We start from the raw sequence: 16746 nt of genomic DNA on the forward strand, positions 1-16746 counted from the left end.
ACAAGTATTTAAGAATAAATATAACATTATAAAAATAAAAGTAAAAATAATATATTAATTTTACAAAAAACTGCTCATAATTTATTACAAAGGTCTAAGAATTTATTATAAAATATTATATTATTATGATAAAAATCTGTATGCAAAATCAAAAACTGAGTCCATGTCTTTAAATGAAATATGAGCCTGTTTTGCATCCACTGTGGAAAAAAAATATATATATATATATAAAAATACATATAAAGTTCTTTAGAGAGAAGTATTATTTTCCTTCTCTTTACCTAAAATAGAATAGATCGAGCATTACTAAGCGCTAAACACGCCAGTTTCATTCATACTGGAAGCCAGAGGGCGCTCTCGCGCAGAAACTCCACATATGCCTCACAGACACTGTTGCCAAGTCCGTGGTTTTCCCGCAGAATTGGGCTACTTTAACACTGTTGTCGCGGGTTGTTTTTCATGTCCGTGGGTTGAAGCGACCCCAAATAACATGATATTTAACCCTGGAATGCGAATTTTGGTGTATTTGAGTTCTTCAAGCCTTCTGGGGTATTTTCATAATAATAAAAGTATATGTATAATTCAATGCTAATCGACACAGCCTTTATCACTGTATAGAATACTATAAAATAATATATTGTCTGCCTCATTCTGTGGTGAAGCACATCAGCTCACAGAAGGAAGTTATTTAAACACTCGACTGACGTTATGTAGTGAGTTTGGAGTAAAAACATGTTTTTAAATGTTGACTTTTGGACAACAAGATTATGAACGCTTCTCAGTACAAGTTTGGGAAGATGTTTGACGCATGTTGCTTTTTCAAATGCACATTATAAGCATTTGCTACTTTAAATGCCTTTACTACTGATCACAGACTAACATGCTGTGCATATTTCATTAAAAATAAAAAAAATTTTTTTTTTATTTATAATTGCATGGTTTAATTTCGATGGATCGTGCAGCCCTAGTTAGTAGTGTAGATTCAGCAGTGCAGACGGTGTGTGAGCGTCTCTGTTTTGTGTGTGTGTGTGTGTGTGTGTGTGTCAGTTCCGCGTGAATGAGTTTGGGGTCCTGGAGGTCATAACGGACGAGATGGAGGAGGAGAGGGGCAAGAAAGCTCACGCCACCACCACATGGAGCGTCCCCACGGCTCAAGAGGGTAAACACACAATAATACACTGGCGTTTGGGGTTTAGTGCCCTCTTCCTAAGCCTTTGGGTTACAGTCTCTAACTCAGATGAGCTTTACACAACAACATCCCACAGGATTGAGCTGCAGATTCACTACATTGTGCTCTTAAAGTGGTAAAAATGAGTGGATGTTATTCTCAAGTGGGCTGGAATGAATTGTGAGATTTTTATCTGCCTGAAAGAAAATATTAAACTACACAGAAATGGGATTAAAAATGGCAGAGACTCAAAGTCAGATGCTTCTCACAGTCTCTGGAAAAAGAAAAGCATCAGTGATTACAGCTGATCATGAACAGATACGACACGTTCACTACGGTTCTGTGAACTCTTGAGTTTTTCTCACAACATCTGACTCATTACATACATGAAATGATGTTCAGTTAAAGGTCTGTTTCAAGTACAAACATTAATACCTCAACAGGAACCTAGAAGTACACTAAGGGTGTGTTCACACTTGTAGTTCGGTTCATTTGGTTGGTTATTTTGGTCCGGACCAAAGCAGAAAATGAGTCCCGGATCGCTTAGCAAACCTGCAGATACAAAACAAAAATCAGCTTTTATGGTACACATGATCATTCAGTCCTGTTTAGGGTCGCATCTTGTGACATCACGTCCTGTTTTTGCTTCGTTTAGATGTTTTTAGTCTGTGTTGCATTCATATTTCAGTTGAACTGCACCAGAGATCGTTTTGGAAGAGGGTCTCGGTCCGCTTGTTTGGTTCGGATGGCAGTGTTCACACTAACAATCGCACCAGAGTTCACTTTAATCTAACCAAACCAAAATAATATATAAACTGCACTGTAAAAAGTGCTAACCTGCAATTGTTACCTTAAAGAGCTACTTCTACCCGATTTAACCAATGTAAATTAGTTTTGTTGGGACAAATGAATGTATTTAGGTTGATTCAGTGATGTTAAAACATAAAAACATAACATCTTACATCTAAATGGTTTTAAGTCAAAAATATAATTTGACCTAAAACCATTTAGATTTGAGATGTTATGCTTTTTTCAGGGTGATGTTAAATTAACTTAAAGAAAACTAAGAAGTATACTTGCAGTATAAAAACAAAATAGCAGTTTACTGAGAGTATACTTCATAACGTAGTTTATGAAAATGCTTATATAAACTAAAAAGTGAGATAAAGTTTATAAACAGTATACCTGTAAGTTCACATACTGTAGTTGCAATAGAAAAGAAAACCTTGGGGTGTGTCTCAATCAGCTCCCTAGTTAGGGCACTGATCAGGGAGTCGGCCATTTTAAGGGCTGTCTCAATCGCGAATCCTTCCAGGGCACTGAAATGTTCACTCCCTAAAAAGTCCCACAATGCACCGTGAAAACCAGGGAGCATCGATGCTCACTATGCTCCCTTAATGGAAGTTCCGAAGCGCGAAACTTAAATCACGTGAGCCGACTCACTTCACATAATGACGCGCGATAGATGATTTTAAAAATACAAACTATTATTTCATTATATTTCAGGATAAACTAAACCACTAGACAGGTAATGAACATAATTTAGCTAACATTTATCATTTATTTACGGCTGAAATGTTGCACGTATATGTACCAAGCAAAGAATTTATCATAATGTACTTTAAATAACATTACAAGTGATGTCAGAAAGATATCAGCTCTGCTGTTGTTCATAATACCAGTAGTGATGTTGTACAATGAGGACGCTGTCACGTCGCCGGAGTCATAAGTGTCCCAATGTGTAGTGAACCAGCGTCCTTACTGTCCTCACCAGTGCCCGAACTCGTGTACAAGATATACTGATTCACGAGCAAGGGAGCTGATTGAGACGCACCCTTACTTAGTTGTGTACTCAAAGTTTACACTTAAAGTATACTTAAAAATACTTTTATAAACTTAAAAGTGGGCCAGTTTAGTCCCAAGAAGTAATGAAAATAGTACACCCACAATTATACTACTGCTATATTGATTTTAGTATACTTGTTACATAAAGTGTACTTGAAAAAAACTTGAACTTAAACTGAATTTGAAGTATGCTTCTCTTTTGTAAGGGCAGTGACATTCATTGGCACTGGAGCAGATGTTACTGATGTTAAACAGTAATTGTGTAGATAAAGCTTTCTAATTGTTCAGTGTTCGCTGAGATTTCTTGAAAAATCCTTTAAGAATAACTTGTAGAATAGTTTTAAATGATCTATATAGATGAATCCCACAATACCTGTCATGCACACACAAACAAACAGCATGATAGTTCATCAACGTTTAGCTTTTCTGGAGTAAAAAGTCCTACATGTTCATTTGGGAATGATTCAAGATTCATTTAACCTAAAACTATCCAAACACACAGATGCTCCATAGACGTTCATTTGAAACAGGCACGGGCTCGTCTGATTGGTCAGTCAGCTAGTGGAATGTTGTGATGAGAATGATGTTAATTTGTGAAGTTTCTCTGTGTGACGGGAGTGTTGTCTTGATTTTCCTCAGCTCTGTCTGAGCGGCCCGTCTCGAAGGAGGAGACGTCATGGGCCCAGCGCGGCCTGGTGTGTGTGCGCTGTAACAGGAAGGGCTCCGTGGTGGACTTCCTGTCTAATGGACTTCACTGCAGTGAGCGCTGTCTGCAGCAGGAGCAGCAGGAGTAAGTCGAGCATCACTATTACTGCAGATCAGACATAATGCCCGTTCACACCAAGAAACGATAACTAAAAACCGTTTTCATGTTAAAGAATAGCAGAATGGTCCACACCACAACTATGATGGGAACGATGTTGTTGGAATGATTTTTTCCAGCTGTTGAACAATAAAAACATTGACAGCCAATTGGATTCCATTTAATCGGAGCATTTAAAGCGGCAGACGACAAAACTGCAGTGTGCGCTCATAATAAACAGAGCAATATTGTCCGCTGGTGTGGACGCTAATTTAGTTATAGTTATGATTATAGTTATCGTTCTTGGTGTGAATGTGCTGAAACCTCCAGCAGTTGTGCTCCAGACATGAATGATTCCTCACATCATGTGTGTTGTTGAGGAGAGTGGGCTGCTCTTTTACTGTACTAAATGAGATCAGATGCGTCATTTTCACCTGCTGGACCAGAAAAAATCGTACACTGTAGAAGAGACTTGAGAATGGTTGAGCATCGTCTGTTACCTCATAATACAATAGCAGTATGATACATATGTCACGATTTGATTTATTTATTTGGTACGGACAATGCTTGTTAATGAACATTAGTATAAAATACAAGTCGGATTATAGCAGCATTGCTAATTTACATCCGTATTCTCTAGGCAGGTACACATACTCAAATTTACATAAAACACTAATAGACAAATACCCTGAACACATTATTTAAAAAATCTAAGTAAAATGTTTATACATGTGGTTCCCCACTTTTTAAGGTGATCTTTAACAGTGTAATATGTAGAACACTGTCTTATTGATCCAATAATTACTCCCTATTACAGACAATACTTTCTGTCCAAAAGTTGTTCATCTACAGTTGCAAGAAAAAGTTTGGGAACCACTTGCAGAATTTGTGAAAATGTGAAAAATTTTAACAAAATAAGAGAGATCATACAAAACGCATGTTATTTTTCATTTAGTACTGTCCTGAGTAAGATATTTTACATAAAATATGTTTACATATAATCCATAAGACAAAAAAATAGCTGAATTTATTAAAATAACCCAGTTCATAAGTTTGTGAACCATTGATTCTTAACACTGTGTGTGGTTACCTGATGATCTACGACTGTTTGTTTGTTGTGTGATGGTTGTTCATGAGTCTCTTGTTTGTTCTGAGCAGTTAAACTGAGCTCTGTTCTTCAGAAAAATCCTCCAGCTCCTGCAGATTCTTCAGTTTTCAAGGATTTTTTGCATATTTGAACCCTTTCCAACAGTGACTGAATGATTTTGAGATCCATCTTTTCACACTGAGGACAACTGAGGGACTCAAACACAACTATTAAAAAAGGTTCAAACATTCACTGATGCTCCAGAAGGAAACACGACGCATTAATAGATGGGGGGTGAAAACTTTTGGAATTTGAAGATCAAGATTAATTGTACTAAATTTGTCTTCTGGGAAACACGCAAGTATTTTCTGTTGCTTCCGAAGGGCAGTACTAAATAAAGAAAATTGATATTCAAGCGAAATAAGAAAAATCTGTACATCTTCATCCTGTTCAAAAGTTTTCACCCCCGGCTCTTAATGCATCGTGTTTCCTTCTGGAGCATCAGTGAATGTTTGAACCTTTTTTAATAGTTGTGTTTGAGTCCCTCAGTTGTCCTCAGTGTGAAAAGACGGATCTCAAAATCATTCAGTCACTGCTGGAAAGGGTTCAAATATGCAAAAGATGCTGGAAAACTGAAGAATCTGCAGGAGCTGGAGGATTTTTCTGAAGAACAGAGCTCAGTTTAACTGCTCAGAACAAACAAGAGACTCATGAACAACCATCACACAACAAACAAACAGTCGTAGATCATCAGGTAACCACACACAGGATTAAGAATCAGTGGTTCACAAACTTATGAACTGGGTCATTTTAATAAATTCAGCTATTTTTTTTGTCTTGTTGATTATATGTAAACATCTTTTATGTAAAATATCTTACTCAGGACAGTACTAAATGAAAAATAACATGCATTTTGTATGATCTCTTTTATTTTGTTAAAATTTTTCACATTTTCACAAATTCTGCAAGTGGTTCACATACTTTTTCTTGCAACTGTATATGCCTCCTCACAATCCCCTCCAATGATAGGCCAATGACACAACCCGTCCTCCGTTTTATAAATTCATTTAACGAAGGCGGGGCAAGCCCATGCTAGACCTTATAAATGAAACAAGCATATTTAAAGGTTTTAAAATTTTCAAAACTCAATAAATTGTGTTTTTTTTTAGAATGTTACAGTAATGAAATGAAAGGATTTTTTTTTTATCTAAAACATTTATAGCTCTCTTAGTGATTCTGTTATCCTAAGAGTTGTGCCACCTATAAATCACCAACTAATAAAACAATATTCAATATTTGAAAAAAAATCATCAAAAAAAACCAAAGCAGCACCAACTGTCAAAAATGGCCTAATATGCTTAAAATTCTTTAAATTAAATTTACAATATTCAACAACTTTTAAAAGTTAGTCCAAAGTAACCCTAACATATGTAAACTCGTTACCAATGTCCAGCTCCTCCCATCATACACACGGTTTTCTTTGTATTCAATAATAAACCTGATTTAGTGAACCAATCCTGAACATTGGTCAAAGTAAATTAAGCTTCTTAATTTCTTATGAAATTACTATATCATCTGTATACAACTGCACATTTACGTCTTTACATGCTTCAGGTAAATCATTAATATAAAGTGAAAATAAAAATGGTCCTAAAATAGAGCCTTGTGGAACCCCTTTGGGGCAAGATTTAATACCATCATTGTTTGCTATTTAAAAGATATGATTTTATCCAAAGTATTGCCTCTTCAGAAAAATCTAGATTTGTTAATTTAGATAAAAGAACCTGATGATCAACAGTGTCAGATATCTTCTTCAGATCTAAAAACAACACATGCACTCTTATCTAGTAAGCCTTTCACTTTTTCAGCAAACAAACAGTTAGATGATTCTGTTGAATAATTACTATGAAATTCAGCTCTAATACTGCCTCATATTAAAAAAACAAAAAAACAAACAAAAATAGCATGTGAAATAAAATGCAGTATTATTTAATGATAAATATTTCAAACAGTAGCATGCCAAATTATAGTCACATGACCTTATTACAGTAAGTGGCATTCAGTTAGGTTGGAGATATAAAAGTTATTTAGTGTGTTAGTCTAGTTTTGTGTAAAATCATCCTAAAATTTGCAGCTCTGATCAAATGAGTCAAGAGCGAAATTACAGGCAATATGGCTTCCGGAACAATTATTCATGAAATAGGAAGGTCAACTTGAGTGCATTGCATTGTTGTACACACAAGGTTCCCACAGTCATGGAAAACCTCAATGTGGAAAGTCATGGAAATATTCCACGGCAAGTCAACTCGATAACATCTGTTTGTTAGTTAAGGGCAGCCACAGTGAGAAATGTTGTTGAAGCTAAGAGCGGTTTCTCGTGGGTCATTAAGCAGACGTATGGTGGCTCGGAGAGTCAAATCATCCATTGAGCGGCATTCAGATCTTTTTTTCTGTTTTGTTGGAAAAAAGTTGCTCACAAATAATTGTTTTAGTCATTAAATTCTTGCAAAAATTGATTCCTGGCATAGATGGAAATCTGCCCTGTAAACCAGTGTGATTTCTCCTTAATCCCTAAACCTGTAATCACAAGCAATCGGAGAAGTCACGGAGCGTCAGAATGAGCAGGAACCCTGCCTACAGTATTTCACACAGTGTCTCTGTTGTCAGCCATTAGAGGTCGTGAACAGTGATTTAGTGTTTTTAGTCATGATGCTCACTGAAGTCAAACTCCCTTAACCATGATAAAGACACATGTTTGGTAAGGCTACCTGCTGTACTTTTCCAGAGTATTCTTTGCATGCATAAAATTTTCACAATGTGCATCACATACATAATGCATGCTTTGTTCACTTTACATGCGTTTCTGTTGTTGTAAAGCTTGTCATGTTGTGTTTTTCCAAGCTCTCATTTAAGATTATTTGCTGTGAGCTTAACTTAGAACCGCCTGGCACTTGTGGGATGAATGTATTTTTTCCTGTCTGTTCTTATATAGGCCTGGACGTGGTTTCAGACAGTCTTTCTGTTTATACACTTGGTTTATTTATACATTTATACATTAATACAGCTTTATGCTTCGCTTACACCAAACATATGTAATTATGTTATCTCTTGAATATAGACTGTTGTATATCCTTTCATTAACCGAGTAGCTATAAGTTAAAATTATACTTAGTGAGGACTTAATGAAGAATTCATACTTGAATTGAGAAATTTTGCTCAGTGATGATGTTTATTTGTATGTGCTGTCTGTGCTTTTTTAGCACCAAATTTACTGAAGAAATTTCATGCAAATCAGGTAATGCACAAAATAAAATTACCAGCGCAGTTATTGCTTGCAGGGCACAAGACTACCACAACGCCACAAAAAAAGTACTGCTGAACATCTGTGTGTTCGTGCAGTCAGTGTGTTAAAATGCTGAAAATTCACCCGAATACCCTCTGGATCTGGATATATTGCATATATTGATATAGAGCTACTCACGCTAAGAATTATTTAGTTTTGGAAAATCATTTAGAATGGATTGAATATGATTCACAAGTCAGTAATGTTTCACAGAAACTGCTGTTTCGTTTTCTAGCAAAAGTGTGTTTATGAATTTATAACGGTCACCGAGTTACATTACAAAGAAAAAGTTAAATGAAAAATATTACAATTAAAATGGTAAAATATTTTTTCTGACACAAAAATACGTTATTAAACGGAGATGTTTATCACATTTGTGGGAGGGCTGGTGCAACTGTTGGCAAAAAATCAGAACATGTATACACTGTCTTAAGAAAGAGGCCACAGGATGTTGTGAAAGGGGTTTTCCGGTTCTCACACACGCTTAACCTGAGAATGAATGCCAAGTTATTGAATGAGACAACTCTGTGTGAGATAAACATCATATGTGTAATGAAGACGAACACTATACCACAGCCACTACACACACACACACACGTGACAAGATGATGGCTATGAGATTGTTTTGAACATTATTTTCTTATACTTGATATCTGCAGGACATGTCTCAGATCAAACAGTATGTTGTTATTCAAACTAAAGTAGCTCAGCTTCTATACATTCAAAAGATTTATTAAAGTTAAAACATTTAATAAAGTAGTCTTTAAAAATAGCATTTTTATATTAGGCTGCTGTAATGTTCTTATTGTTCACTCACAGGGAGCTGAAGAGAGAAAGCTCCAGGACGAACGGAGAGGTGCTCGGGAGGAAGAGATCCCGCCTGGCGGAGAGACCCACTGAAGACGTGGACAGCTCCATAGAGGTCGCTGAGGAGGATGACGAGGACTATGTCAGTTTATTTACTTTTGCTCTTCTTTTCATCTTCCATTTTTAAATTCCTAGGAGTGTCTTTGTAGAGCAGTGATGTGAGGGTAGGATAGAGAGAGAGAGAGAGGTCATTGTGATAATATTTTAACAGTCCTTAAAAAAAACTTTTTTATGTAGTGTATAAAACAAGTTATCTTAATGTTACACATGTACCTTTTAATACACAGTTTGTGGCACTTACACACAATACTTTGTGCAGTCAGTATTAGGCCGATGTTGAAAAAACAGCTTATTTTTTTCCATTTCCAACATGAAATGTCTGAAAAAGATATCAGGACGAAGTATGTTTGTGTTCTATTAGCCACTGCTGGTGAATAAGCAGATTTCACTCTAGATTCCTGTTTTGTATGCGTGTAACAGGAAGAGAAAGAAAGCAGGCGACCAGCACGCGGGGCTACGCGAGGCCGCAGGAAACGCCGAGGAGACGCAGCGCTGCTCAGATACAGTGAGACACACACACACACACACACACACACACACACACACACACACACACACACACACACACACACTCGCTTATGGGCAGCAGATGGCATTGATACTTCCAGGTGAGAGTCACATGTGCTCTATGACACCTGTGATTGTTTCCCATGATGCAGCGGTTCCATATGGAGGCAAGAAGAAGGCGTGGTGTTGGGCCTCGTACCTGGAGCAGGAGAGAGCCATCGCTGCTCCAAGTAAACTGTTCAAAGAGGTGAGACAACACACGCTAGCAGTCGATGTAGCTATTATGAAAGGAAATCACCTTTTGATTGCACTTTTATACAAACATAAATATGTAAATAAACTCACACCCAGCTGGAAAAAAATGTTCTAAGAATGTTCTACCAACCCAGAAAATGTGAAAAAAGCACAACCCAGTAACTTTGTTTTGGCGAGCCTTTCTCTGCAAGCATGTTAAAAAATGAGCCGCTCAGATTTCGCTCCCCTAGTGACGTAGGAAGGGGATCTTATTATAATATTACCGCCCCTTAATCTGCATGTTTCCACCCACAGAGCTGCCATTTTGGTTTCGCAAGAGACAACGGTGTACCAGTTCTGACGCCATGGCAAAAGTTTGAGCAAAGCATGCTAACTGTTCTGTCATTGGCTGCACAGACGAGCACTGAACACTATTTAGAGTCTCGTTAGCTTGGATAGCCTGATATTGACCCCGACAAACTCGACTGGTAAAAACAGGAGCGTTTCTGTCCGATCGATATTTTGGAAAAAAATATTAGACCATTCACAGCATTTGATAGCAATCATAAACGTTAGCCTGGTGTGTATGACTCTGTTTGACAAACAGGTACGCTATGTATAGTGGGCGTCCATACGGGTTTTGCACAAAAGATGAACATGACGGCACATGCTAGTGGATGAGTTGAATCAACTCCACAGCAACTACATAAATTTATCCACTAACCATTCAGAAACGTCTAAAAGTTGTAACTTCTTCCTGAGTCTCTCCATCAGTGTCGACTCCGGTTTGAACAATGTAAGGCTGAACACCGTTACTGACAATCCTCATTTTGTCTGCGTGAGATTCTCCAGCTTTGTTGTTGTTGAGCTAATAAAGCTCCGCCCTCTTCTGGAAAGGGGCCGGGAGCAGCAGCTCATTTGCATTTAAAGGGACACACACAAAAATGGCGTGTTTTTGCTCACACCCAAATAGGGCCAAATGTGACAAGCTATAATAAATGATCTGTGGGGTATTTTGAGCTGAAACTTCACACACACATTCTGGGAGACTTATATTACATCTCATGAAAAGGGGCATAATAGGTCCCCTTTAAAAAAAAAAGGCCTCTGGTCTTCTTCCCTGTGTACCACAGCGTTAGCAGGCGTTATGCTTTTTTTGCTAAACTTGCAAGCTTGCCTTCAAGTGACCAACCGTCACATCCTGCTTGTACAACGGCAACAGGCACATTGACAAAACAAAGTTCTTCAAAACAAGAGTCAGAGAAAATGACACATTTTTATATTTAGGAAGAAACTATCTGCAAAATCAGATACTAATAACGCTTCTGTGGAAAGCATCTCAAGTGAAAAAAACAAAACAAAAAAAAAGCTGGGTGTTTTTCAGCTGTCTAAAAACACTTTGGTGGACACACGGCTGCAACATATCAAAATGTGAGAAAAATAAAGTGAATAGTTTCTGAATGCACTGTACCAGAATGATCAGTCATCTGTATTAGCGAACATTTGTGTGATGGTGCATCTGTATAAGGAGTGTGTAACTGGACTCTGTGTGTGTGTGTGTGTGTGTGTGTGTGTGTGTGTGTGTGTGTGCAGTATCAGTCATTACCGCAGTGTAAGAACGGCTTCAGGGTTGGCATGAGACTGGAGGGTATCGACCCAGAACACCCGTCCATGTACTGCGTCCTCACCATCGCTGAGGTAACAACAAAACCTGGCCGGAGCATGTAAATGTTGGAATATGTTATTTTAAAGTCACGTTACTTTTCACAGAATCACTTTCATCCATCTTTCATTTGACTTGTGCATATTTGCAGGTGTTGGGACATCGAATCAGACTGCATTTTGACAAATACTCGGACTGCTATGACTTCTGGATAAATTCCAACTCTCCTGACATCCACCCGGTGGGATGGTGTGAGAAAACCGGACACAAGTTGTATCCACCTAAAGGCAAGAGACACCAGCCGTTCAAAGAATACCCAGAATTCAATCCAAGTGTTCCAAGTCAGCGTAAATCCCATGATTCCAACATAGCAGAAAACAAAAGATGCTCTTGTTGCTTTCTCTATCTTGAAATTTAGGTCAGGAAAGATGTTTTTGAGTTAGTCCTTGAACAAGTATTAGGCTTTTGGTATTCTGATCATTGATACTCTGTCTCTGAAGTTGTTCTGTTTGTCTGTACGTGCTCTTGTTCATCACATGACCTGTGTTTGTGTCTCTGTAGGGATGAAGGATGAAGAGTTTAGCTGGTCCTCCTACATCAAACTAAATAAAATACAGACGGCACCCAAAGCCCTCTTTCATAATCAGAACATGGTGAGCGAGTGCGTCACATGACTCCACATGAAGCCACATGACATTTCCCCTAGATGGCGCTGTTTCACTTCATTTAATAATGCACTTACACTAGACCAAGTTAAAACAATGGCATCCACAGCACATTTACCTTGCATAAAACACTTCTTATATTATTTAACAGTAATAATATGCCATAGCTGCACGTGAAACAGAATGTTCAGTTAGAACCGGACTGATTTTAACATCAGGATTTGATTGGATCATGACATGCTCCAGATATTATTGGATAGCAAGTTGTAGCAAGTGATTACAGTTGAACTGATGTGTTTGTTGTGTTTTTCAGACAGTGACGCCGTCAGGGTTTAGGGTTGGTATGAAGTTGGAGGCCATCGATAAGAAGAATCCCTCGTTCATCTGTGTTGCCACGGTTACCGACATGGTGGATAGTCGATTCCTGGTGCACTTTGACAACTGGGATGAAAGTTATGACTACTGGTAAATTCACAGCGACGTGTCTTTGAATTAGTGTGTTTATGCGAGGCTCTTGCTGCGTCTCTTCCCGAAAGGAACAATTGCTTTTATCTTTGAAATGGAGATAATTTAATGACAATGTATTTTTATCAAAACATGCACTAACTTTCTTAAAGCAAATGCACAAAAACCTGTAAGAAAGCCATCGCTTATGCATTTATAAGACCACATAAATTCTTTTAAAGAGCTGATTCTTGAAATTCTAACCGTAAACCAGTAAATGTTGTTACAGTAAAGTAGTAAAAGTGATTTTTACTCACTAACCGTAAAGCAGGATATTATTCCAGTCATTCATATAATTGAAATTCTGGTAATATCACTCAGTTTTGGCATTTCTCTTAATTTAACCACATAATCAGCATAATCACTCAGAGCTATAAAAAATATTAATAATCCATGACATTTCTCTTTCGTTCTTTGTATTGTCTTTTTAAAAAAAAGATTTCTATGGTTTTTCCCGTAACAGAGTTATCACGTTTGAACCAATATAAGGGTGAACATAGTGAAAAGCATAGAGAAACTCACATCTTTTGAAACCATGTGGTGCTAAAACAACATGAAAACATCATATTTTAATTTTAATTGAAAGTATCATTTGGGTAGAGTTATTTTTTTATTCTATGTAACTTCTGCAAACATATAAATTGGCTGAAATTCTGATGAAATTGATGAAACTGAACAGGCTTAAATTTATCAAATGACAAAGTTGAGTATCTTGTTAATTATATCAGTCATAAGTCATGAGGACACAAATGGGGCACATTCTCATTCTTAGAAGTGTCCCAGTTATTCTGTGTGTGTGTGTGTGTGTGTGACTGTATAGAGCAGGCAGAATGCTTTTAACTGCTCATCAATTACTCAGGAGGAGGAGGATTGAACCACCAGCACAAACTCTCCTGTCTGACTGTGTCTTCAGCTCAGATCTGATCTGACAGCTCTGTGCTCTGAGCCAGTAAACAGCACGTCTTCTCTGAGCATTATGGGCCCACAACTCTTCCCAAACATCTCATCCCCACACATGTTTCAGTTTATTCAAACACAGTTTGAATAGTTCAGAAGAAACTGTTCTGGCACATGATTCTGTTATTCCATCTTACCATCAGATGTTAGTGGCCGTGAGCGATCTGGTGTTGGTCAGAGCAGATTGTTCGATCACTCATTCTCAACTAGCTTGCTTCAGGACCAAGCAGAAACCCAACAGTCATTGCCACTAATGTTTATCCTACAAAAAAACAACAAATTGCCCTAAAATCCAGTACTGAAATTTATTGAAGCAAGTAAAATTATTGAAAAGCACCAACAGCATTTAAAGGGATAGTTCACCCAAAAATGAAAATTTGATGTTTATCTGCTTACCCCCAGGGCATCCAAGATGTAGGTGACTTTGTTTCTTCAGTGGAACACAAATGATGATTTTTAACTCCAACCGTTGCGGTCTGTCAGTCGTATAATGCTTGTCAATGGTAACTCCATCTATAAGAGTCAAAAAAACGACACACTGATGTCCTAAGACATGAAACAATCGGTTTGTGTGAGAAACCGAACAGTATTTATATCATTTTTCACCTCTAAAACACCACTATGTCCAACCGCCTTGCGCATCCGGTTGGTGAGGTCTGAAAACGCGTTCTGATGACGGAAGTGATGTCTCGCGCTTATATTTCAATGAGTGTGAGACATCACCTCCGTTGTCAGAGTGCATTCAGTGGATATATTAGGCAGCAAGTGAACATGTTGTCCTCAAAGTTGATGTGTTAGAAGCAGGAAAAATGCGTAAGGATTTGAGAGAGTTTGACAAGGACCAAATTGTGATGGCTAGACGACTGGGTCAGAGCATCTCCAAAACTGCAGCTCTTGTGGGGTGTTCCCGGTCTGCAGTGGTCAGTATCTATCAAAAGTGCTCCAAGGATGGAACAGTGGTGAACCGGCGACAGCGAAGGCTGGCCCGTGTGGTCCGATTCAACAGACGAGCTACTGTAGCTCAAATTGCTCAAGAAGTTAATGTTGGTTCTGATAGAAAGGTGTCAGAATACACAATGCATTGCAGTTTGTTGCGTATGGAGCTGCATAGACACAGACCAGTCAGGGTGCCCATGCTGACCCCTGTCCACCGCCAACAGTGGACACGTGAGCATCAGAACTGGACCACGGAGCAATGGAAGAAGGTGGCCTGGTCTGATGAATCACGTTTTCTTTTACATCACGTGGATGGCCGGGTGCGTGTGCGTCTCTTACCTGGGGAACACATGGCACCAGGATGCACTATGGGAAGAAGGCAAGCCGGCGGAGGCAGTGCGATGCTTTGGGCAATGTTCTGCTGGGAAACCTTGGGTCCTGCCATCCATGTGGATGTTACTTTGACACGTACCACCTACCTAAGCATTGTTGAGACCATGTACACCCTTTCATGGAAACAGTATTCCCTGGTGGCTGTGGCCTCTTTCAGCAGGATAATGCTCCTGCCACAAAGCAAAAATGGTCCAGGAATGATTTGAGAAATTTGAGGTGTTGACTTGGCCTCCAAATTCCCCAGATCTCAATCCAATCGAGCATCTGTGGGATGTGCTGAACAAACAAGTCCGATCCATGGAGGCTCCACCTCGCAACTTACAGGACTTAAAGGATCTGCTGCTAACATCTTGGTGCAGATACCACAGCACACCTTCAGGGGTCTAGAGGAGACGGGTCAGGGCTGTTTTGGCAGCAAAAGGGGACCAACACAATATTAGGAAGGTGGTCATAATGTTATGCCTGATCTGTGTATATTTTGAAATTACTGTCACCGCAATCGTTTTTATGATAAACAGTGGTCAAATATGGAAGCTAGAGTCCTGATTCCCTCTAATGATACACAGTTTGTCAGGATTGAATAGGGATGTCATGCAGTGAATGTAAATAACAGAGATCTGGGGCTGCTGGCCGTCTGTGCATGTTAAGAGGTTCATATTAAGCATGACAAAATACAGTTTTTGATGGTTTAATGCTCTCACGAGACAATAATTCACTGGAAAAGAAGTATTTGTGATGCCTACATTTAATGGAGACAGTCTTTCACATCAACAACAAGAGACACATTTCTCCTCTCTTTCAAACACTGATGAGTTTTTGTTGCTCTCTTAACTGCACATGATAGTTTGGTTATTATTTATCATTGTTTTGTAAATTGTGTTTTGGTTCGTGACCCACCAGTGCAGACGAAATGCGATTCAGAATGTTAAACTTTTTTTCATAATGCATGAAATTTTGCCAGTTGCTTTAAAATGCACTTGTGTATTTCTTCTTTTCTGCAGGTGTGATGCAACAAGTCCTTATATTCATCCGGTTGGCTGGTGTCAGGAGAACGGCAGAACACTCACCACTCCTCCAGGTGATGAAACTCTCTGACATCACAGTCAGCACGGTTATCACAAATAATTTTTCAAAAAAATCAACATTTGTTTTTCCCCCCAAATATATTCAGATTAGAAACACTCTTATGCAACTGCTTCAGAAGTACCAGAACGAGCTCGAGGAAGTTCAGATCTGCTCGTTTTGAAGCTCATTAACTGAGGGTCCTGAAAGATGCAAGGAGATGTTAGGATGTTGTGCTGGTTTAGATCTTCACAGCAGCTGAAGTACAGAGTATCTTCAGAGGGATCACAGCGTGAGGACGTGTGTTTATACTGACCGGCTTCTGCAGGGATTCATATAGTAATATCACAAAGTCATATATTGGCCCTTATCACACAGCTCTCTGGAATACTGGATTCTGATTGACCAGTCACAGCAGTCAGCGTTGAAATATTAAATGATTCAATATGAGCGAAAATTGAGTACCAGTAGAGTTCTGGTGTTCTGGATTTCGATCCTCCTGCAGAAACCCAACGCATGTATAAATCATTGTGAATGATGTATCGAGTCGGCCTCCCTACACTCTCTGAATACTTTGAATGTTTTGGAATACATTACTACAGTAATTGTCGTATTTAACATATTTTCCTATTTGATTATATCATGCTGCGTTC

At 38.5% G+C, this 16746-nt stretch overlaps 1 protein-coding gene across 2 annotated transcripts in view; it reads left to right on the forward strand.

The window, feature by feature from the left end:
* l3mbtl3 (L3MBTL histone methyl-lysine binding protein 3) overlaps positions 1–16746 on the forward strand; it is a 46771-nt gene that overhangs the window by 2543 nt on the left and 27482 nt on the right. For both annotated transcript variants that reach the window (XM_051875134.1, XM_051875135.1), the window contains exons 3-12: positions 1048–1159; positions 3653–3803; positions 9065–9194; positions 9593–9677; positions 9832–9926; positions 11507–11611; positions 11728–11863; positions 12138–12229; positions 12555–12706; positions 16033–16109. In XM_051875134.1, coding sequence (XP_051731094.1) covers positions 1048–1159; positions 3653–3803; positions 9065–9194; positions 9593–9677; positions 9832–9926; positions 11507–11611; positions 11728–11863; positions 12138–12229; positions 12555–12706; positions 16033–16109 — 1135 coding nt within the window. The remainder of the gene's footprint in view (positions 1–1047; positions 1160–3652; positions 3804–9064; positions 9195–9592; positions 9678–9831; positions 9927–11506; positions 11612–11727; positions 11864–12137; positions 12230–12554; positions 12707–16032; positions 16110–16746) is intronic.

Source organism: Ctenopharyngodon idella, chromosome 20 (assembly GCF_019924925.1).
Source record: "Ctenopharyngodon idella isolate HZGC_01 chromosome 20, HZGC01, whole genome shotgun sequence".
Classification (NCBI taxonomy): Eukaryota; Metazoa; Chordata; class Actinopteri; order Cypriniformes; family Xenocyprididae; genus Ctenopharyngodon; species Ctenopharyngodon idella.